This window comes from Bos grunniens, chromosome X, assembly GCF_055505025.1.
Source record: "Bos grunniens cultivar Pamir isolate PY7600 chromosome X, Bosgru_T2T1.0, whole genome shotgun sequence".
NCBI classification, from domain to species: Eukaryota; Metazoa; Chordata; class Mammalia; order Artiodactyla; family Bovidae; genus Bos; species Bos grunniens.
This window is the reverse complement of record NC_141194.1, coordinates 47607094-47632099: the sequence shown is the minus strand read 5'-3', so window position 1 is coordinate 47632099 and position 25006 is coordinate 47607094. Positions and strand designations below refer to the sequence as shown.

At 42.3% G+C, this 25006-nt stretch overlaps 1 protein-coding gene across 1 annotated transcript in view; it reads right to left on the bottom strand.

Annotated features, from left to right (window-relative positions):
• The window catches only part of MSN (moesin), a 72478-nt gene that overhangs the window by 2807 nt on the left and 44665 nt on the right, over positions 1-25006 (bottom strand). Inside the window, exons 2-12 of the mRNA XM_086390124.1 lie at positions 21225-21308; positions 12061-12156; positions 10446-10720; positions 9051-9134; positions 8190-8336; positions 6670-6766; positions 4834-4997; positions 2288-2418; positions 1867-2027; positions 593-685; positions 23-247 (exon numbers count right to left, since the gene is read on the bottom strand). Of these exons, the coding sequence (XP_086246250.1) occupies positions 23-247; positions 593-685; positions 1867-2027; positions 2288-2418; positions 4834-4997; positions 6670-6766; positions 8190-8336; positions 9051-9134; positions 10446-10720; positions 12061-12156; positions 21225-21308 (1557 nt within the window). The remainder of the gene's footprint in view (positions 1-22; positions 248-592; positions 686-1866; positions 2028-2287; positions 2419-4833; positions 4998-6669; positions 6767-8189; positions 8337-9050; positions 9135-10445; positions 10721-12060; positions 12157-21224; positions 21309-25006) is intronic.

Below are 25006 nucleotides of genomic sequence, written 5' to 3'. Positions count from 1 at the left end.
CTCTTTGGGTCTGCCTGGATACCTTCAGGTGCTTCTGCACACGCTCATTCTTTTCCGCCTCAGTGGTACGTTCCTCCTCACTGCGATCCTTGGCCATGGCATCAGCTCGCAGTTCAGCGCTGGCCTCTGCCCCATTCTCATCCTGCTCATCCTGCTCATTTTCAGCAGGCTCTGCCACATGAGGCGTGCTCATGGCAGTCTTCAGCTCTGCACGGGTCTTCTCCAAGTCTTCTTGTACCATCTGAGCCTGTTCAGTAACAGAGGAAGAGAAGGGCTGGCAGCTAAACCAGGTTAACTTGTAGCATCCCTACATGTGCCTAGAATGGCCCAGAAGAAAGCAGGCACCAGGTAGTTCAAGCCACTTTGCCTGACTGATCCTGAGTTTCTTCAGCTGTATAACAGGAGTAATTGTACCAAATTCCCTGGGGATACTGGAGAATTCTGGGAAATATTTGAGAGAGCCTTGAGCTCCTCCCATGATACACACTGTCAAGGAAGGATGGAAAAGTGACGAAACCCAAACCTGAGGAATCCAAGAACTTATGCATGATATCCCATCCCACACTGCTTAGTCCTGGGCACTATGTCTTACCTTCTGCTGCCATTCCACAGCCTCACTCTCCTTCTTTTGTCGGGCCATCTCCAGCTGGGAGATCCGAGCTGTCAGCTCTGCCATTTCCAAGGCCTATGGATCAGTTGGAAACTTATGAGAAGTGGGCCTTCTGGTCCCTAGGGCCCAAGTTTCTTCAACCCCAGATCCTCTGAGAACTAACAGGGAACTTCCTGTTTCACTTGCATGCTTCTCTGGAGACTCTTTTTACCACACCTCCTCCAGGAAGCCCAGAGGGAACACTCTCATTATCCAATCTACTACAGCACCCTATTAACTCCCTGCCTAGACTAGACTAGACTTGAAAGCAAACAACGTGTCACCTCTGGTTCTTTATGTCACTCTCTCCCCTCTCTTCTCTCTCTCACTGCAGAGTTCGGGCCTCAGTAAAGCTTTGGAGATCACTGTATCACTGCCTGAAGTGGCAGACCCTTTCCTGTTATCCTACAATGCTCAGGCCTCCACTAAGATCTTCTCAGGACAAGTATAGGAATGACACTCAAGTGTCACAGAGTGATATGACCAAGGAAATAAAGCTTATGCATACCCTCACATCTTGGACAAATCTCCCAGAGGACATTTTCCCCTGAAAATTAGGTTTTAGTTTCCTGTACTCCCACTCTAAACAGTACAGGGTAAAAGCATATGTTAAGGAATTTAGGCCACAGGTCCTTAAATTCTGAGTTACAGAACCCTTGGAAATTGTGATGAAAATACAGATGCTCACCCTCCTCCCCTATAAATAATGTATAGACATACAACTTTACACATGATTTTAGGGAGTAAACCCTTACAAGAGAAGCAGAAATGACTTCTCATTCTTAGTCACAATTGTGTGACCTATGCAAGTCTCTTCAACCACTCTAAGCCCTAATTTCATTACCTGGGCATATTATCCCACATGGGTTAATCCCATAGGATTATTAGGAAGAGGAAATAAGAAAGTAAGGAAAAGTGAAAAATTGATCGTATAGTTTGTAACACACATAGCTAGTCAATCAGGTGTGAATCCCTTCTTTCCTTCCTCTCTTTGTCAGGTCATCAGCTCAAGTCCCCACTTGCTAAGAAAAAGAATAAAAGTAAGGGTTAGGGAAGTAACTTCTCAGCTTGCTTCTGAAAGATCTATCTGCTGGAAGCCTGCAGAGAGGTACTCTGCTAAAAAGAGCCAGATGTGCAAACAGAGGTAGCTGTGAATAGGTAGATAGACAGAAGAGAAAATTCAGATCCCATAATCCCATCCCATTTTGTAGCTTTACCAGTTGTTCCTGGGTCTTCTTCTGGTCCTGGGAGGCCTGCAACAGGGCCTCCTTGGCCTCTTCAGCTTCTTGACGCTCTTTGGCCAGTTTTTCAGCCTCACTCTGGGCACGCTTTCGCTCCTGTTCAAGTTCCAGAGCCCTGCGGGTCTGTTCTTCCAGTTCTGGGAAGAGAAGGAAGGGGAAAGGTGGTAAAGAGTGCAGAGATTAAGAAGGGATGCCTAACTTCCTTCCTGGAAATGCTTCACTCCAGGCACAGATGGCAAAAAGCTCTAGGCACTCTTCCTTTTGCCTCATCATTCCTCTATTCTTTTAGCCACATCTTGAATATATGCCCCGAGTCTGCAGCTCAGACAGAAGGGTTTCCAGCTCACAGAGTCAGACTGTGGGAAAATCCAGTCTCCAAGATGACTCCAAGCCTCACCTTGTTGAGCCTTCTTAGTCTGTTCCTCGATTTGCTTCAGCCTCTCCATCAGTTCCTCCTTTTCCCGTTCAATCTTCTCCTTCTCCTTTTCTGCCATCTCACGTTTCTTCTTTTCATTTTCCAGCAGAGCACTAGGAAAGGAGAAAGAAGGAATGGAACAGGATAGCAAGGCCACATGGAAGCCTTGGGATCCCCAAGACCTTCTGGCCCTGATCCCTCAGTCCCCACCCATCTAGCACACTCGGGGCTTGTGAGGCAAGATCACTCTCCCTTCTCCCTATATTCTTGTCCTCATATCACAGCCCCACATGGGCTGGTATGCTCAGAGCCCTGCCAGTTTGTCCCAGTATCAGGAGATCCAACCTGGACTCCCAGCTCATCCACTACCCAGTGAGTAACCAGTGGGTGACCTTAGCTGCATCATTTCTTTGGTCTTGTTCTTAGTAATCCTATGTGTAAGATGGCCAAATAACTCTTACCCTGTCTACCTTATGGAGTTACAGAGAGAAAAGTTTTGACTCTTTGCTGATACACTGTGCTTCAAGTCTGGTGATCTCTATGGCTAGGGCATTAGTCCTCTGCCTTGTGAAGTTCAGTTTTAGGCTCCTTTCTCTCAAAATTTGTTGTAAATCTAAAATAAGTACTGGCTTTTTCTTGCCCCAGCACCTCTTCTAGTAGTCCTTCTTTTCTCCCTTGGTTAGATGTCTTTTCTCTCAAAATAGTTGGCCCTATCCTTCTCCATAGCCCTCCACCCTGTTATTTTTCTCCAAAGTACTTATCATGTCACAGACTGTATAATATGCTTATTTGATCTGCCTGTCTCGTCCCACTAGAACGACAGCTTCATGGGAGCAGAGCAGAGATTTTTGTCTTTTGTTCACTGCTCAATAAATATATATTGAGTGAATGAATGACACAGCATTGTGCCCTGAATAGTTATGCATATACTGTTTTTCCCCTTTCTTCTACTAGACTGTGAGGTCCTATAGGGCAGGTTCCTGCCAGAACCAGTTCTGTAAACTGCCCCTCATATCATTTTTTTTTTCAGAATAAATGTAAATCTTGGTGTCTAACCTCTCATACATGGAGTCATTTTCCAGCCTACTAGATTAGAAGCTTCCTGAGATTCCAAACTCTTTATGATAGAGTATCTATTAGAGCAGTGCTATCAAACCTTAACGTGTACAGGAATCACCTGGGGTCTTATTTTTTTAATAAATTACTTAGTGATAATCATATTAATAATATAAAGTTAATCATTTAAAGCAAATAATTAAGTGGCATTTAATACATGCACAATATTTCATCATGCCAAAGTAAAACCTCATACCTGGTGTTAAGAAGTTTCTCCACATCTCCCTTCCCTCCAGCCCTTGACAATCATCAATCTGTCATCTGTCTCAGTAGGTTTATCTATTCTGTATATTTCATATAAATGGAATAATACAATATAGGCCTTTTGTGTCTGGTTTCTTTCACTTAGCATAATGTTTTAGATATTCATCCACATAATAGTATGTATCAGTATTTTGTTCTTTTTAATGACTGAATAGTATTTCATTGGATAGCTGAATAATTTGCTTATCCATTCATTCAGTGATGGACATTTGGGCTGTTTTCATCTTTTGGCTACTGTGAATTTCACAGCTACAAACATGTGTGTGCATATACATGTTTGACCATCTGTTTTCAAATTTTTTTTTCAGTGTATACCTAGGAGGGGAACTGTAGAGTTATACGATAATTCTACATTTAACTTTTTGAGGAACTATCAATTATTTTCTACAGCAGTTGAACCATTTTACATTCCCAACAGTGAAGAACATGAGTTTCAGTCTCTCCACACCCTTGCCAACAGCTGTTATTATCTGTTTTCATTTATTATATCCATATTAGTGAGTATGAAATAGTTCCTCACTGAGGTTTCAATTTGCATTTCCCTAATAACTAAGGGTATTTTCATGTGCCTGCTGGCCATTTACACATCTTCTTTGAAGAAATGGTTAACTAGGTTCTTAAAATGCAGATTTTGAATCAGCACATTTGGGGTAGGTCTCAGATACTGCCTTCCTAAATAGTTTCAAAGTTGATGCTGATGCTGCTAAGCCTTGATGCACTTTGAGTAGCAAAGGGGCCATAGTGCAAAAGGGCTGGAAAAATCTGGTAGCTCTGTCTAATTCTACTCAAAAGATCCTATAGAGTCCAGGTTTAAATGTGCATAGAGCCTTTTGCTACCACCACTATACTGGTCAGATAGCCCAGAGCAACCCAGAGTCCACCTAGAAGAGCAATAGCATGAGGGTCATAAATAACGGGGAACTATGAAATGCCCCTCTCTCCTATGAATCTCTGAAATCCTAGGGTTCTAAATGCCTGATTCCTGGGGATGAGGATATCTGAGACTTAAAGGAAGAGGTGTCATCCCTGTACAGCTCCCTTTCCCCTAGTACCAGGATGACTTCATGTCCTGCCTTTAGCAGGCTTGGCACCTTTGAAAAGCTTCTTTGCCATAGCCCAAGCCCCCACTTCAGTTCCACACCACCTACCGCTCCATCTGCTTCTGGTGCTTCTCCTCCCGGGCCTGTGCCTTCATCTGCTGTACTTCAATGGTGTCGGGCTTGCGACGGCGCATGTATAGCTCATGGTTCCCCATGCACAGAGCCAAGATCCGTTTGTTAATCCGCAGCCGAGGAGCATAGAAAACAAAGTCCTGGTAGAAAACCAGCAGTTAGAAAGAGTGTAGAGGGAAAGATGAAGGTGGGCTTCTGCCTTCTGAAAAGCTAAGTTAAAAAGCACTGAAACAATCATATTACAGATGGGAAGACCAATTATCAGAGTAGTGAAGTGACTTGCTCAGGGTCAGATGGCAAGTTAGTGGCAGACCCAGGTCTAGAACCCAGGCTTCTTGACTCCGAAACTAGTGCTCTTCCTTACCAAGCCACAATTTCTTTCAACATTTGCTTATGAAAATCATCTTAAAATACCCTCAATCCAGTTGAAAGATAGAAACTGACTTCATCTGCTAATTAAATATCCTGCTGGGTCTCAGGAACCTCTCTTAGAGGTACAATAATCTTTAGATAATACCCTGGTGAGTGTAGTATGAGTGGGCTGGACTGGTTCTGTATCTTCTAAAAGCATATCTTAGAGCTAGTCCCTTCAATCCTATTTGGAATAAGGCAGTGTATTTGTAAATACATACATGAATATATAAGTCTCCTGAACATCAATTATCCTGGTCGTTGTGTTTTAAATAAGCCCTTGGTCTCAGCTGGCTTTGTTACTTACCTTTCTGATGAAAGTTAAGCAAAACAGCAGTTAAAACACACACACACAAGAAAATCCAGTGAGCTGGAGTTTGTTGCTACAAATACCACTGGACCAAGTTCACCAGCTGATGTGCTAACCACCAGCTCTTCTGCCACTGAACCCAAACTTCTACCATCTCATATAGCTTGGGGTGCAGTAGAAGGAGCACAAGCTCTAGAGGTCAAACAACCTAGGTATAAATCCCAGCTCTACCATTTTAGCTGTATGATCTTGGGCAAATCACTCCATCCCTCTGAAACTCAATTTCATCACTTATAAAATAGGAATGCCATTACCTACCTGACAATATCATTGAGGGTTGAAGGAGACAATATATATAAAGTTCTTAGCAGGGAAAGTTCAGAGACCTCAAAGCTAGAAGAAGGTTGAGACCCCATGAGAAGTGTCTAGTTCAGCATGGCCACTTGCCCTTGGCACATGAGAAGAGGAGACTCTCATCACAGTTTTCTATCTTATTCCCAATCCCCAGTTTTTCAGTCTTGTCAGCCACAGGCAACTACAGGTGACAGGTGTGGCAACCATGTTAGAGGAATTACTGGACTCAAAGCATTATTTTGTATTTGGATTGCTCTGGAGAGAAGTCTTAAGAGGACAGCAGTAAAGTTATAACAAAAAGAACAACATTTGGATCTGGACTTCTCCTGGCTCTCTCCCTTCTCCACAATTAGAGATAAATCAAGTACATGAACGATTTCTACTTTTCAAGCCTAGAGGCTTTAAAAGATAAGATGTACTACCCCAGAGCCTTGGGGCAGTAACAAACAGTGGCTAACAGGCAGAACTTAGACTGCCTGTGTTTCTCCCTAATCCATGCTTCTCCTGAGACACAGTTAGCAGGGTAGCACCAGTTACAGGATGCCTCCTGACCATTTATTGGCATCAACATCCTTTTTCATTGCCAATCACTTTTTGTACCTCCTATTCCCATCCACATACACAAAAATCCAGAGAAAGGAGAGAAATATGCAATGACATGATTGCTTCTAGCATTATGTAGGCCTTGGCCAATATGACCATTACCTAGGCCTTGGCCAGTAGGAGGAGCCACTTACCGGGGCTTTTTTGTCAATGGGCTTGATGACAAATTTCTTGTCATTGAAAGAGATGTTCCTGATTTCACTCCAGGGGAAGCCTATCTTAGGAGTCAGCCTGTAAAAATGGATACCAAGAGCATTAGGACAAACACAAGGCAAGAAGGACATAGAGGGTTGGTGCCTTGCCCTCACCACCACCAACTTCTCCATTAAGGAGACAGATTCATTGCCAGCTCAGCCAGTATCATCACATGCCACCAGGTCAGCTGCCAGCACTGAGAGTTCACAAAGGACTTTCTAATACTACAATCAACATATCCCTTGTCTCAACAACTAAGGTTTGCTTTATTTTTTGTTGAGGCATGGACCTTGTAACAATCTCTCAAAGAATCACCAGCCTTACTTCACTGGATCTCTTCTACTCAAAGTTGTAAAATCTGAGAGGACAGTAAATAATGAGTTCCAAGACTCAAGTTACACAAAACAATAATATATTGATCTTTATATTCATCAAGAGAAAACCAAGGGAAAAAAAATAAGCTAGTGAGATAAGGCTGTAGCAAGAGAGATTATAGGTCAAAAAATACTGAATCATCATATGAAGTGAGATTAATTACAAATCCTGACAAGGTGGGTTTTAAACCAGTGCTATCCAACAGAAATATAAATTATCACACATGCAATTTAAAATTTTCTAGTAACCACATGTAAGTAAAAAGAAACAGAGTGGAATTAACTATAACAACAGTTCACTTAACCCAGTATATGCAAAATACTATCATGTATTTTGAACATGTAAATGTTCCTGAAGATGTAAATGAATATTTAAAATACATTAAATGAGACATTTTATATTGTTTTTCACACTAAGTCTTCAATGTAGTTTATACATATAGCACATCTCAATTCAGACCAGCCACATTTCAAGTATTCAACAGCTACATGTGGGCCAGAAGCCACCACAGTGGACAGTGAAAGTCTAGTCAATGCAAGATTTAGAGGCCTGAGGGAGGTTGTGTGATCATCTGGGCTGGTCTAATCTAGGTAGAAAAAGAATGATACAGGTGGGACCCAGGAAGTATAATCATACTTTGTCAAGTCCTAGGTGTCAAAGTAGCCCAAAAAAGTAAACAAGCTGAGCAATATCATATGATATCTTTTATATGTGGAATCTAAAAAGAAATGATACAAATGAACTTACTTACAAAACAGAAACAGATTCACAGACTTAGAAAAGGAACTTACGGTTCTTAGAGGGGAAGGACAAGGGGGAGGGATAGTTAGGGAGTTTGACATGGACATACACACGCTGTTATGTTTGAAATGGATAACAAACAAGGACCTACTGTATAGAACATGGAGCTGTGCTCAATGTTATGTGGCATCCTGGATAGGAAAGGAGTTTGGGGGAGAATAAATACATGTATATATATGGCTGAGCCCCTTCACTGCTCACTTGAAAGTATCACAACATTGTTTGTTAATTGGTTATACCCTAATACAAAATAAAAAGTTAAAAAGCGAGCTCTGAACTATACCTGTCATTCTGCTCATAGATGTTGAGACCCAGGGCATCCACCCCCAGCCATAGCTCTGAGCCTTTCTTGTTCTTGATGCTAAAGTAGTTCACACCATACATCTCCAGATCCTGGGCAATCTTCAGATACTCCAGGACAGCATCCTCCCTAAACAACAGAGCAGAAGTCAGTGGCGGTGGGGTGGGGGTGGGGGTGGGCGCGGAAGGGGCAAGTAATAAAGGGGAGGGAGCCTATGACTCAGACACAGGGAGACAGAAAGCCTACTTGCTCTCCACTTCTGACAAGAATCTTGCCGAAAGCAGTTGAAAAGAGGATGGAAGGTGAGCAGATGATGGTTAACACAGCAAAATGTGACTTTTGCCAAAACATGCTCATAGAAGCCTAAGGTCTGAGATTCCCAAGGGGAATAAAGGCAGGCTGACTCTTGCTGACCTCTGGCATATTAGCTATCACAGAAGCCTCTTACACAGGCACATTATTAGCAGAGCCCAAATGAGATGGTGATGACAAAATGAAAAGATTTGTTCTTCAATTAGACATCTCCCAAATGGTATGCCATGTTCATAAAGATCCTTCCTCATTTCATTCTTGGAGAGGGGACCCTTGTGGCTCAGAAACTCCCTAGGGGAGGGAATCTCAGGATCCCCTCATTTGGGCTATCAGCTCCCATCATCCACAAAAACCACAGTTTTATAATGGTGCTGATTTGCCTTCCATTTCTAATTTCCTCTTGTAAACGGCATTTCTGTCTCCAACATCCTCCAGTGTTCCTAGCCTCTGCCTCTTCTTCCCCACTGAACCAACTCTTATTCTCCTTGCAAGGGCATAGCATAGAGTCCACAGTTCCTAGGGTAGGCTTACCTGAGCATGCCCCGGTGCTCCTCATGCCACACCTGGATCCTTTCCTCCCACTGGTCCTTGTTAAGCTTGTGCTGCTCCAGGACCCTGGAAAGATGATGTGGGGTCAGTTACACCAGAAGCAGACTGAAATTACAGCAGGAGATATTAACTAGACACAGGGAACTGCCTGAGGGGTATGAGACATACAGAATGGGTGACCAAGAAAGACAATGGGAACACCTTCCTTTGTACCTTTAACCAGAAAATCCAATAATGTGCTGTGGTCACCAAGCAAAGCAGTAACATATTAACAGTCTGTGCTGATTTGTGAGACTGAGAGGAGGAATTGGCCTCATGGAGGCATGCATACTCTCTCCTAGATCTCTGTGGGGCCAATAGTTTGCATTTGTGAGACTACTGCTCAGGGATAAGATATAGCCTGTTGCTATGGAACATAAAACTGAGTCCAAATGGTTTAGGAAAAAAACTAACAGGTTCAACTGTTATTATCTGTAAAATGGGCCCAATTGTAATTATATTATAACAATAACTCCCAGATCTACTAGATCATAAACAAGGCTTGCTTTAAATATGCTATTTCAGACATTATAGCAGTGACTGACTCATGTAGAGTCCCAGGGCACAACCACTATCCCTAATACCTTCAGGTGAGTTGTACATTTGCCATAGCTCCACTGGGACTGAGGTTACTGGAATGAAGCATAATTTTCCTTCCAATTTAAAAGCCTATATAAAATAGTGACTGGATGCAGTAGGGTTAAAAAAAATCAAGACTAGGGTTCCAGGTTGCCACAAATGAGCTGTGGGAGATTCAGCAGGTCAGAGTGAGTACCTCTACATCTTTATTTCCTTAGCTAGGAAATAAGGATTATGCCTGCCTTATTCATTCTGTGTGTTGTTGCAATGCTAAAATAAAAATAATTAGAGTTTGAGAATGTTCAGTTTTGAAGTTTACAAAAGGAGAAATCTCTGTATACTGGGTATCAATATTAAAAGACTGTTTTGAGCTCCCTATGTCCCTAGTTTAAGTATTTCTCACTCCAATGAACCTCTGATATAAGAAGTCTAAATCAGTGGAAAGGATCAAGAAAATGGAACTGGGGCAAGGAGAAGTAATCCATCTCTGGTTCTCAATATAAGCACCTGTTTCCACAGTAATGAAGTTCTGTAATAGGCAAACAGAGGAGGGAAAAAAGTGTTTTATTTTGAGAACCAGAGAAATAAGAACAGAGTATGGTGCCATATGCAAGTATGTCTGTCTGAGCATCATAACATGGTCTTCAGACAGACCCTAGTGGAGAGGGACAGATCTGGCAACCCCTGTATAACAGGAATCAATCAACTTTGGGCCACAGCTCACTCTGACCAGGGCAGATCACCAGGATACCACCTCACCTCTGTGGCAGCAACCTGTCCCCAGCCAAGTAGCCAGACTTGTGGACTTCCTTATTGAAGTCACCATACTTGGACTGGACAGCATAGGAGGCCAGCAACACAGCAGTCTCAGGTGGGCAGTAAATATCATCATTGAGAATGTCCTCCTTCACTTGCAGGAAGAATAGTCGCTGTGTGATGTCCTGGATCAACTCTTCAGATACATCCTCAGGGTAGAACTTGGCCCGGAACTTGAAAAGCAGAGGGCTTTCCTTCCGCACATCCTGGGCGGTCACCTAGGAGCACCAAGGGGCTATGCACTCTCAAAAAAATAGATTTTAGGGGTAAGGGAGTGGCTGTAGGGTGGGGAGAAGACACTGGAAAGTCATCAATTTGAATAATCCCAAAGAGTTGGGTAACAATTCTGGTAATTCAGAAAAGAGACATATTACTTTCATCAGGGACCCAAGCCCACATCCATAATTGCCTCCTATTGGGAATTTCTCCTTAAAATAACCTAACACCTATTGATAGTCATAAGCTCTTAAGCCATGATCAGACAATATATCCAACTGCTCCTACATTCTGAGGGTAGTTTTAAGAAACTCCTCTTTTAAGACTCTCCTCCAACTCCATAAATCAACAAAGTAAAGACTAAGATGTATGACTGAGGTCTGGGAATTGACTAGAAAAGAGGACAAATTAGATTGTCTTTTGAAGCCTGAAATTGGCTACTAATGGTTCCACATTTTCCCAGCAAAAGTCTCCACTCTTTGGGAAAAGAAGACTCTGCCAGCAAAAGGTGGAGCACTCACCCGCTAGACACAATCGGGAAAATAAGCCACAGGACTGTATGGAGACCTCCAAGGACAAAGTCAGACAGTTTGAGGATGATGAGATGGAGAACTGCTATGTACCTGCAGAGATTCTGCTGGGATGTGGAGAGTTTGAATGGACCTATACTTAAACCCTGGTGGCTCAGATGGTAAAGCGTCTGCCTATAATGCGGGAGACCCGGGTTCAATCCCTGGATCGGGAAGATCTCCTGGAGAAGGAAATGGCAACCCACTCTAGTATTCTTGCCTGGAAAATCCCATGGACAGAGGAGCCTGGTGGACTACAGTCCATGGGGTCGCAGAGTCGGACACAAATGAGCGACTTCACTTTCACTATACTTAAACCATCTCACTTGGAGTTCAACTGAGAAAATTAAGAAAGAAGGACACATCTTTATGGGGTGCAGGCATAAGTTAATAGGCAAGAAAATAGACAAGATTATGAGACTTTCAAGATTCTTTCCAGTTCGATAGTCTGTGACTCTCTGTTTAACAAATTTCCTAAAGCCCTTGAGTTTGGAAAGGAAAAAAGGATACCAATCTCCTCTAGAAGAACTACTGATAGCTATGATCCATAAGTAGATCCCATCCTCCTTGGACACTGGCCATTCTTGCTGTTACAAATCCAAATAGAGACAGAGCAAGAGCTCTACCCTTATTCTGATCTAGCGGTTGAGAGACCACCCAGTGAAAAATGGAGCCCTACATGCCCTAAATTTGCCAGCTGGCACATTTTACACTCCTGAACAAAGTCTAGTAGAAGAGTGAATTCCAAATGTGGCAGTGGAGTAAGCAATTACCTTCTTATTGAGTTTCAGCCAAGTAAAGAAACCCTTAGTGTCCTGGTACTGCAGACCAAAAAACCAAATTTCCCTCAGGCCAATAGTTTTCACCACCTGAAAGGCAAAACAGAAAACAACCATTGATTTGAGTGCCTACCCTGTGCCAGGCACAGAGGAGACAAATGTGGAGCCCATGTGGTCCCTGACCTTAAAGGATATAAGGCACCCAGGTCTGAAAATAAAATACACTTGGGCAGTAGCTAAGAAATAATGTCAACATCTCTCTGCACCAAATACTTCTGCTGAGGTATGGACTAGATAAATTATAAGCACTACCAGACACCAATAACTTGATATCCATTATCTCCTTGAATTTTCACAATAGTCCTATGATATAATTACAACTGGGCCCATTTTACAGATAAATAAAAGTAAGGTTCAGTTAGTGAGTAGCAGAGTCAGGACTGTTTGACTCCAAACCCATTCAAATTCAGTGCTTTTTGCCATCACCATCCCACTCAGTTATGCCATGCAGCTTCATACTCCCAGGATAAGGTAAAGGCTGAAGGTAGAAACTGTTGGTTTAACTCCTGAATCTTGTTCTCCTGGACTCCTTCTTTATGTTTAGCAATTAGGAATAATGCCCATACCCTTCAGGCTAAGTCCTACTTACAATGCCCAAAGAAAAAATGTACTTTGGTATCTATAAACCCCAAACCTGTGCTGTGCTTAGAGGCTAAGATGCTTATTTTCAGCCCTGATTAGAGCTCAGTCATGATTCTCCTTTACTACTCACACAGGTTGACAGTAGGAATGAGTATAGTAGCTGAAGGGCCCCATGGTGTTCAGCTACTGGGCATTTTGGCTGAGCAGTGGGCAGGAAAGGAAAGACAACCAGGAAAAGATAGACAGGGTCTGTTTTCCAGTCCATGACATTAGCATGTAAATAGTTCTGGCTGGTGGCTCAACCCTAGCATGCCCACCACTGGGGATAGAGGTAATAAAGCCATTTCCTAATGAGGTGTCAGGGAGTCTTCTTTATATTTTCTTCTACTGGGGTGGGAGGGGGAATTTGAGGTGAAGAAATTTACCTGGAGTTAGAAACAAGTAGCAGGGACCCAGCGTTGCTACACACTGCACTGTATCCACAAAGTTTCTACTATGCATCCAAGGCCAGGCCAGACCCATTGTCACTCCCAGAGCTTACAATCTAGAGCTTCAGAGGCCTCAAGGAAAAAGTAGATCATGTTTATTAAGTACCTATTATGTGCCAGGTACCAAACACTGAACAATCATGAGATAGTTATTATTTCCATTTTATAAATGAGGAAAATAAGGCTTAGAGAGCAATCTGTCTAAAACCATAGAGTCTAGACTAAAATCCTAATTATATGACTCTAAAACCTATACCCTTTTTCTCTTGTTTGCTATCTCCTAAGGCCAAGGGTTCAAAAGAGCTTAGAAGCTCTGGGGTTCCCAAGTGACTAACTGCCTTGTCTCTCTTTTGATCCAGATATACCAGCCAGAAAATGAACTTCGACTACCTCTGCATCTACATATAGCTCCTGGCTTTTCCACTAGGTTCAGTCAACAATCACTTTGGAGAGAAGCCATACTGCCAAGACATTAACCTTCATTGCTCACCAGGGTGTTCATGATGATTACCCTCCCCTTTCATAGCTTGAATCAGGTATCAAGAAACCTGAGTGGAAGTCTCACTTCTGTCTTCCACTTGCTGTGTGATGTTAAGGCAATACATTTCCTTCTCTGGGCCTCAGTTTCCTCATCTATCCAGCTTCGCCATCTACTATGAGTGGTGTGGCTTAAATGACTTCTTTATGCTCTCAAGTTCTACCAATCTACTAATTAAGTTATTTGTAAATGACCAAGAAATACAGCCCCATTTCCCACATACCTCTTGACAACTTGGGTAACTAGGAACATGCTTAGAAAAAAATAAATGAGGGAAGGTGTACTATATGAGGAAAGATCAAGACTTCCAGGATTTGATGGAAAGGTGAGTCTCTGAGTCTAAGTCAATAGGCATTACCATCAGGTTTTAGATGGAGAATACAAAGTAGTCATGTTGAAATGTGACAGTGACTTTTTTTTTTTTGCAGAGGATAAAGGGAGAGGATGTGGATAGGAAAGATTTTTTTAAGCACCTCTTACATCCTATATCTAAGATAGGGTCTAATTAATGGTTTTCCACAAGGCTGCAGAACATAGTGTGTACAGGTGCAATTGGTGTAAAGAAATAAGTTCCAAGAAACAATGCAGCCCCAGGATAGAAAAAGACCCACTGAAGATGTTGAAAATGGACCATTAGGACAGGATGCTAGGTCATGGCAGGGCATACTGGGAACAGAACTAGTAGGGTAGCAACTGGCTTTTGCCTGTACCAATGGCCCAGGTGTAGAAACTCAAGAGACACCAGAATTGAAAGAAAGTGAGGCAGGCACAGACCACACAATCAGTTCCACAGGTCCCAGGAGTGAGTTCCTTAGCCTCTACACCATGTTGTCTGCTTCACTAGCGGGATGGTTAGGGGTATGATGAGAGGAGTATCATAGGAGCTAAAATAATTCCAGGATTTAGAGTATCTCTGAGGATAAAGTAATAGTTAAAGTGATATCAAAAGAAAAGATATCAGGATCAGCAGGGCATTTTAATCTCTCTGAGCACTGCCTCTTCCCTATGAACACAAAGAAATCAGATGCATATAAATGCTCTACTTCCTTAGACTGTAGGCTTGGAGAGAGAGCGATGTCTCAGCCTCCATTGAAGTCCCAAAGTAAGGAAGTGAGTGTGTTGGGTGAAGGAAATATGGTCTGAAGTCAGAACTGAGACTGAAAAAGAACAAAGGATAAAACTGATGACTCGTGGACCCCAGGCTGTAAGGAAATCTCCAATTAAGGTCCACAGGGTGCTGGGAATCATTTGATCAGGCAACTCTTGGCCCCATTTTCAAATTCTAAAATATGGAATGAGGCCAAGCTTAGCTTGCTTCAAGCTTTGCCTCCTGCTGAGAACTTACTTCAGAGGAAAGAGAAACCTCATTTTCTAGTGGGAAAGAGTGTCTAGGTACTGGTTCTGGGAAAACATCTGTGGCTCCAATGAGCAGGTTCTTTACCATTCCACTCTGAGAAGTGGCTGCATCTCTAAGAAAAAAATTCTTTGCTCCCTTTGATTTCAGACAGCAATCTCATCTGGCCTGAGCTAGTATTTCTCAAAGCTGCCATGGAAGACATTTTTAAGCCACAGAAGATAATGAATGCATATACCCAGGGGATGGGGGTGGGGGGGTGGGGTGGGGTTGGAAGTGTCAGAATACTAGGAGATGGCTGGCTGTAAGTCATAATTTCTTTGAAGCCTGATTGTTTAATCTTAATAATTTGTGCAAAATTTACTGTTTACTCCTTAAATATCTATATTTTAATAATAAAATAGATATCTACAAGTACAACTGATGCTCCAAGATAGTAAATCACATTCAGCCTACAGGTCTGTGAACCTCTTGGAACCTGGCACATTCACCTTGAGGGGGGCTAGGACTTTAGTTTGCAAAACACTGGCTGTGGATTCTATTCAGCCACATAATACTAACCCCCAAAACAGACTGGAGCATTACAGGATCCAAGCAGCATAAACTAGAAAACTGGGGTCCCATGAGGGAAATAGACTTGCCTCTCAGAAAATTGTCACTAATTACCAGGAGCATCATAAGTAAGAAAGAACTCCTGTTTGCCTCTTTTTGCATGTGAAGGCTACTTATATCTGAGATCTGGGGAGGGCAGAGAATATTAGGCCAATTCCAGAACCCAAAGCCCCCTCCCCATATCCTCTATGCATCTATCTGAATAAATAAACTAGTGACATAATCAATCACTTCAGAAGCCAATAGCAGGATTGGGAAGCAAGGCTTGAGGCTTAAGTGCGTGAGAAATTATGTGCAAAACCACTGCTGCTGCTAAGTCGCTTCAGTAGTGTCTGACTCTGTGCAACCCCATAGACGGCAGCCCACCAGGCTCCCCCGTCCCTGGGATTCTCTAGGCAAGAACACTGGACTGGGTTGCCATTTCCTTCTCCAATGCATGAAAGTGAAAAGTGAAAGTGAAGTCGCTCAGTCATGTCCGACCCTCAGCGACCCCATAAACTGCAGCCTTCCAGGCTCCTCCGCCCATGGGATTTTCCAGGCAAGAGTACTGGAGTGGGTTGCCATTGCCTTCTCCAGTGCAAAACTGCACCAATGCCCAAATACCCGAGGCCATTACAGGCTTGGCAGCAGCTCCATCAATCACCTACCTGAAAGCAAATCAGTGCACAACTGGAAAGTTCCAGGAGGGGCTGTCACCATCTCTGCTTCTGTTACCCTACACTGACTGTGCCCAAGTGGCCATCTACTCTATAACACAGAGCACGTTCATCTAGGGTTCTAAATATAGGGACCAAACTTTGCTTTTAGAATGGAAACAGGCAAAGAAAGGGGAAGTCACAGAGGACACAGCTGACAAAAGGTACTGGGAAAATTGCAAATGCTATGTGCCTTGATTCAAACCATTATACTATGTCCTAGCTATCTGACCTTAAACAGGTCTTTTCCTCTTTCCAAGCCTCAGTTCCTCATCTATAAGATGGAGATACAACTATTACAATAACAGATATTAGGTATTTTATAAAATAAAAATGGAAAAAGGAGGATTGCTGTCTTCAATACAGAGTCTACAAATCCTAAGAACTTCACTGAGCCAGAAAAGCCTCTTGATTGCATGGCTCCATTATCTGAACTCCCAGGGGAAATTCTACCCACTTATTTAGCTCTTAATAAGAACAAGCAACATTAGAATGCCTGCTATGCACCAGGCACTTTACTTATTCGAGGATTAAATAAGACTACAAAATCTCTAAAATTGTGTGATTACTATTTTACTGAGAAAAGTGAAGTCCTAAGAGGCTACACGAGCCATCCAAGGTCACATGGCTAAACAGCAGGATAGAATTTGAACCCAAGGCTGACTCTAAATCCCATGCTCTATATACCATCTCTACGTACAACTTGAGTCTCAAGGATGTTTTTTCATTCAACGTGAGAGGAGAGTTGCATGTATTTTTCTGTTTCCAAAGGTGAGTAATTCCAAGTTCCTTAAGGACAGAGATGGTATCTGATAGGCTAGAGATCCTTCTCAAGACACAGTAGACCTTCAGTCAATATTGAATCAGTCAATGAATAGGATGGATGCTCTGAGATTTCACCTCTTTTCCACAGCTCAAAACCTTAAGTGGAGGGGACAGGTAGAGCTAGACTAGAGCTAGAGCTTAGAGACCATGGCTGAGGAGGAGACAAGTAGAGGGTTCTTAAAGTGGAACTTATGCCACCTAAGTAATCATGAGCCCTTGGAAGAAGCTCAGGTTTTAGAAATGGGGCTAAGTGACAAAAATTGCTATAGAAAAATGTTCTCTCTCTCATCCCTAGATGTTCTCACTCCTCCGCACTGACAAGAGACAAAGGCAAGTGAGAAGAACTATGGGCCCCATTTCCCTTTCCCACCATGCCTTGGGCCTCTTCAAGCTATGGAGTCCCATTGTTGCCTGTTATTTATCACCAGTGCCAAGGAGAGTGCTTCGTCTCCAGTCAGCTTCCTCTCTGGTCATCAGCCAGACAACTGCTGGATTCCAGGATGGCCCCAAAGCTTTTGTCAGTCCCTCTCAAGGAGTCCAGCTCCTTTCTCCTAGGCCCCTAATCTCCCAGAAAGAAGGTCAAACATAATAGACTTCCTCCCTTATGCCTCATCAAGTTGGAGAGAGGGAAAAGATCAAACCCCCCCAGTGGCCTGTGAACATGCACCGGTCTGAGGATTCCCACCCAGACTTGCCTTGGCCCTGAGAGTGCCAGATGCTCAATTCTGTGTCAGAGTTCAAATCTTTTTGTCCTGTACTTTTCACCTATGGGGTCCCAGCTCTGTTCCTTCTGACATCACAGAACATGATTGCCCCTTCCTTCCAATGATAGCACCTCAGTGACCTCAAGACAGAGAATACATATCTTCTTGAGTCTTCTCTGAGCCAAACAGGCTCATTCACCCCAGAGTAGCACAGTAGGGAAAAGTATTGTTTTATTTACAGTCAGAGCTATAATTTAAACTCCATATTACAATTTACTAACTATATAACCTAGAGTGTGTTCTTTTACTTCTTATAAGCAGGGTCACTGCAAGGTTTAAAACACTGAGCCAAAGTTAGTCCATAGTAGGTACTCACTAAATGATTTTTCTCAAAACACTGATCTTCCTGGTTGGGAAATCATGAACTTCGCGGTTTCCTCCCTTTCCTGTCTCTAACCATATGAAAGATTCAAGTTTCGCAAGGGCTTTTCTGGGGAAGTAGTAGCTTTCAGAACTAGCACACCAATCCAGCCAAGAATCCCTACCATATGGGCTTCCCTCAGAACCACATCCATAGTACGCAAACCAAACAAACACTAACAAAGAATAACCTGGCCTTGTGGCTTTTTGAAGTTAATAAACTTCTTTGTTCAAAGATTTTTCTGCCCTAGTCTCTAAATTATACCTTCCTCACCCTCCACAGTTACCCCATCCAATGCAAATGGACAAAGACCCCAGTGTTGAAGGCAGGGGATGGTGTCATTTACTTGAGAGAGATTAGGCATAGAACTCTGGAAATGAGTCTGGGCAGAGGTTGAGGGAACCTCTGGTTCCTATCTGGACTATAAAATTCACATTGGCTCATACTCTCCTCTCTACAGCTGCTGCCCAGAATGATATTCCCGTCTGAAGCAAAGGGCCCAACAGCCTACCTATGGTATGGATACCTTCTCCTTTTTGTCCCAGGGACAGTAAGAAGCCTATACAGGAAGAGTTGTCCTTGCTGTCAGGCAGCTTTGCCCTCCCCACTCCCTGGTATATGCCAACTGCAAATCATACTCAAGTGAAGCATTTCCTTCCTTTTTACAGAAAGGGGTCATCTGAAATCCAAATAGTGGGGTTAGAAATGGGAAAGAACAAATATGGATTACAGAAATAAGTGCCATAAATTTCTGAGAGATAACCAGATTTGAGGTATCAGTTAGATACTGTACAGATGGGAAAACTGAAGCACAAAGAGGGGAAAGGTTTGTGTAAGGTATCAGGAGAGTTAGTGGTAGAGCCAGCCATAAGGCCCAAAATTTCTAACTTTCTATTTAGTGCCCTTTCTAGTTCACTAGGCTATCCCTTTATAAGCTTTCCAACATAAAACCTGCATGCAAAAGAAGGCAAAACTTTAATATAATCAAAATGCAATGTCATATTCAAGATTAGCATTGTAATCACTTGTGAACTATATGAATGCCAGTACATTAATTGTAGTAAATGTGTGTTTAAATGTTCCTCTAATTTTTACTTTCTCAAATTAAATATCAATGACTACCTTACAACATTTGATACAAAACAAACTCCAGAGAAGAAGCAAGTTCCAGCTAAATCCAGTTACATATGCTGAGGATCTTCAAGCCGATCTCTCAACTCTATCTGATTAATCAGACAAGAAGTGTCACGGTGTTTGACAGCTATCATTTATTACATCTCTATTATACGTCAGATGCTTCACATAACACTCTTCTCTATATGCACTTTCTTATAGTCTTTCTCACCTATTTTAATTTATCCTTTTGAATTTTATATATCCTTACAAGCCACTGGGTAGCAAGTGAGATACAAATAATAGACTCTTTCATAATCTCACAAAAAGTCTGTGAGGTAGACATTAGATGCACTTTGGTTGGGGTGGGGGACGTGGTGGGGGAATGAGACTACTAACCCAAAAAGGTTCAATAAATTTTCCCAGGGCCTAGCTAAGAATATGAAGATTTTTGTTTCCTCATCTGTAAAATGGGGCTAGTACTAATCCCTGCACTCACAGGGCTTTGTGATAGTCAAGTGATATGGTTTACAAAATGCCTGGCATAGTACCTGACATACAGGAAGCCCTTGACAAAATGTTAACTTTCATCTGTATTAGCCATAGACAGCAATTTTCGTACTCTACCATATGACATCAGGGACTCAGGAGACATGCCCAAACTGTCTCACATTTCTAGCCATACTTTCCTTCTTTTTACACAGAGATCTGAATGGAAAACAGCCCTGTACCATGCCCATCTCCATCCTCTCCTCTCACCAGTCAGATGTATTCATAGTAATAGAATGATCTTATTTGAATATAATCTCTTTCCTCCTTTCCCTTCCCAAGTATGGGTAAGCTCCGACAGCAGAAGTACACAGAGAGCAAAGGAGAAAGGGAAGCAGGAGGGCATGGAAAATCCATTAAGGGGACATGTGGTCCCAACATCCAGGACAATGTCAGACTCTCACCTCGCCAGAGGCTGGTGTGGAAGTAGGATAATGGCCTGTCTGGAGGGATTCCAGTCTCTGGAAATGAGAGCCCCATTTTTACTCCTGGAAGTCTGGTCACAAAAGGCACATTCCTTTGGATTCTATGGCCCCCACCTGGCTGTTATATAGCACATCCTTTCTGACAATGGTGATTCACAATGAAGGGACATTCTTTGGATTGTAGATGGGGATGACTACTTCAGTATTATCTCCATGTCAAGTTTATAGGAGCTGAGGTATCCTCTTATTGCATTTCTCACCCACTGTGGTATCTTAAGTCCCAATATTCCTTGAGGGAAATGTACATAGAGCACACTACTACAGGGAGAATATGTTGGTTTCCTTCTAGTGGGAAGAAAAACCAAGTGACAGAAGCCATGTTGTACAGTGACAAGAATGTGGGGTTCAAATCCCAGGCAGATACCAACTGAGTGCAATAAAATTATTTAATTTCTGAGCCTCATTGTTAAATCAGAGAAGAATCACATATCTTTCAGAGTTGAGAGAAGGGCTCTGCCTGCTGACATTTTTAAAGTATCTAGCACAGTCATACCCTACTTGCTTCTCTTTTCTCCCATGTTTAGCCCCAAGGATAGGACTGATTGGGGCCATCCAAGATATAGGCTTCCAGAGTTAAAATTTGCCTACTTCATTAAGGCTGAGGTCAGCCTTTGTTTTGACCTCTGCTGGAGGAGTGAGTAGGAGAAGAGATTCCTCAAAAGTGGGCATTTTGGGGAAAGTGGAAGCTATTGGGAGAAGTAGGAGGCTAAGAAGCAATAAGTCCTCCCTTACCTGGTCAAACAGCTGCTTCCCGGTGGTGTTGGGCTGGATGGCAAACTCCAGCTCAGCGTCCATGGTGGTCACACGCACATTGATCTAGGATTAGATCAAAGGAGATAAGTCAGTTGTTTGGCTTGATGCTCAACAGAGCCTGGGATAAGTCTCTGTCCAACCACAGGAGAAGAAACTAAGGTGCAGGAACCTATGGAATTTAGATACTGGTGTGAAGGAAGGGAGACCATTAAAACAAACAGTAACCTAGCCCTCTGCTCCCAACCAGTTTACTGAAGACAAACCCCCCACTGCTACAAGGCAGTGCTTATCAAGAGGAAAATAAATGAATGCAAATAAACCTATTATCAAAAGGAAACAAATGTTGGCTATACTTCTTCCAGGAAGCCTTCTCCACCTACATCAGCCAGCTCCAAGCCCACAGCATTCTCTCCCCACCTCCGATCTATAGCCTGGATTATCTACAGCACTGGTCTTCATAGAGGCAAGTTAAGGGCAGGATAAAGAACACTGGATTCCAAGCCTAGCACCATAACTGACTTACTCTACAACCTTGAATAAATCTTATCCCATTCCTGAGCCTTAGTTCCCTTCACCTGTGCAAGGGCAGGAGTGCAGGAGATGGAGTTTGTCAATTATACTAGGCAATCTCCAATAGCCATTTCAGTGCTGATGTCTATGGTTCTATATACTGTCTTGCATTGTTAACACTTCCTGTATATATGTCTCACTGGTTTCCCTAGGCACAAGAGAGGAAAGGGCCCTCAACAGAGATAGGTTTGAGCAGGACAGAGGTGCTACCAAAGCCAAGTAAGCAGAGGGAAAAGGGACAGGGACAGGCCCAGATGGAAACACAAAGTATTTCATACGTACTAGAAAAAGCACCCTCTACTCTTAGGAATAGATCATCTAGCCAAAGTCAATGATAGCTGATATTTCATCAGTAGAGATAGGATTCTTTGGCTGAAAACTTGGTAGCAGTGGTAATAGTATTAACAGTAACAATAAGCAGCGGCTTTCATGTATGAAGACTCACTACTCACTAGGCACTTTATATGTACTATCCCAATAATCATAATCATCCTGTGAAACAGGATATCTCCACATTGGGCATGAAGACTTAGATATTTGTCTAAAGTTACTTTGCTAGTAAGTGGGGAAGACAGGGTTTGAATTCAGATCTAAGTCCAAGTCTCACAATTTAAGCCAACATGTCAAATCTCTCTTACATCGAAGTGTAAAATGCCTCTATTAAAAGAAACCAAAGATTAAGGTTTTTTCATTTATTTTTTAACTGAAGGATAATTGGTTTACAGAATTTTGTTGTTTTCTGTCAAACCTCAACATGAATCAGCCATAGGTATATATATATCTCCTCCCTTTAGTTATATATATATATATCTCCTCCCTTTAGAACCTCCAAAGATTAAGTTTTTTAGTTGTTGGACATTTTGCTTAGGTAATCTATATGATATAGCCATATGATGGCTTGTCACGTGGTCAAATAAAATATGCATAATGATTATTTCATGCCCACATAAAACACCTCAGTAATATTAAGAAAGAGTAAGCAACAAGATTTCATGAGCTCAATTTTATAAAAAAGTATTCAAAGAGAGGTTATTGGAATCATACCCAAGTACTTGTCAGTCTTGGTTTTTGGGTAGTGATCTTATGAATGCATCCTCCCTTCTTTAAATTAAAAAGAAAACTAATCTACATTTCTAGGATGCTCACATATTACTTATTCTGTTGGAGGGGAATAAAAGTAGAATTGCCAAAGATACAAATCCCCATGGAGTAGCTAAAACATTAAGCCTTATGAGTCTTTAATACCTATGGGCTTTTCCTGAGCACAGGGGTCAGCTAGTGGGAAAGAGGGGGCCAGACAGCAATTTTGCCAGCTAAACAATTCTGATGAGGACCAGGCCTGGGGAACAATTTTGTAAATAAATCTCACCAGGGAGCCAAGGAGGAAATCTATTTCAGGATTGACAATGGGACAGGAAAGGCCATGAAGGCAGGAACAAGTAAGGCAAGTACCCCAGTGAGAGACAGCAGGCAAGATTAGTCACTTTGACTCAGTGTTACCTAGGCTCCCTGCCAATCCAGTGACCTCCATATAATGGACCCTCATAAGGTAGGGAGAATGAGGCCCAATGGACTAGAATTTGGCTTCAATTCAGTTCAGTTCAGTCGCTCAGTCGTGTCCGACTCTTTGCAACCCCATGAACTGCAGCACGCCAGGCGTCCTTGTCCATCACAAACTCCTGGAATCTACCCAAACTCTTGCCCACTGAGTTGGTGATGCCATCCAACCATCTCACCCTCTGTCGTCCCCTTCTCCTCCTGCCCTCAATCTTACCCAACATCAGGGTCTTTTCAAATGAGTCAGCTCTTCACATAAGGTGGCCAAAATATTGGAGTTTCAGCTTCAACATCAGTCCTTCCAACGAACACCTAGGACTGATTTCCTTCAGGCTGGATTGGTTGGATCTCCTTGCAGTCCAAGGGACTCTCAAGAGTCTTCTTCAACACCACAGTTCAAAAGCATCAATTCTTCTGTGCTCAGCTTTCTTTATAGTCCAACTCTCACATCCATACATCCATACTCTCACATCCATATTGGCTTCAATATCTAGCCTTAAATCACACTTGAGCTGAGTTAGGGGAGCCCTCAAAACACCAATGACTTGGCAGATAAAAAGTAGAAAAGGGACAACAGCCCTTTTAGTATACTGAGAAATTTAATCCTCATTTTGAGGCTTCTATCTTAATTAGAGCTACCTCTCTAGTATCTAGGGACTTCCCTGGTGGCTCAGATGGTAAAGTGTCTGTCTACAATGTGAGAGACCTGGGTTTGATCCCTGGGTTGGGAAGATTCCCTAGAGAAGGAAATGACAACCCACTCCAGTACTCTTGCCTTGAAAATCCCATGGACAGAGGAGCTTGGTGCAGGCTACTATCCATGGGGTCGCAAAGAGTTGGGCATTACTGAGCGACTTCACTTTCACTTTCTCTAGTACCTAAGACTCAGTGGGTACTCACAAGATATTGGCTAAATGAACAGTACTAAGCAAGGAGATACAAGAGATAGATATAGCACAGTATACAGACTCAGAGATGGGAACATTTTACATCTTGACTTTTTTGTGCCACGGACCTTTCTGAGCAGTATGGTGAAGTCTATGGATTGCCTTCTCAGAAATTTGTAAATGCATGAAATAAAGTAGATACAAAGAGACCAATTACATTGAAATAGTTACCAAAATTTAATATGTACTTCTTCATTATTATATTATATAATTACCTAACACTGGTTCTTATTAGTTATTACTACTGTAATTTCAATCTTGTCTTCAGCATAAATGATATTCTGAAAAATCTATAGTAACTAAACTGTAATATCAAAGTATCTTAGATTTCCTCTGGTGACAAAGTCACAGGTACTGCCTTTTTTTGGCCTAAATTCATAACTGAAAGAAGGGTTAAATTTTAGTGAGAAGTCAGTGAAAACAAATATGTAAATTTTCCTCCATCCATCTTCATAGATCCTTCCCACTTCAAATTATACCCATAGATTTCATGGAGGCCCAAGGACTCCAGGTTAAGGAGCTCTCTATAAATTTATTTCAGTTTACCCAATATTAATGGAATACTATGTTTAGGGAACTATGGTTGCAGTAGAGCTATAGAATCAGTCTCTGACCCTAAGGACTTACTGAATAACAGGGAAATTATTACATACAAGGGAAACCCTGAGAAGTACCATACCAGAACAG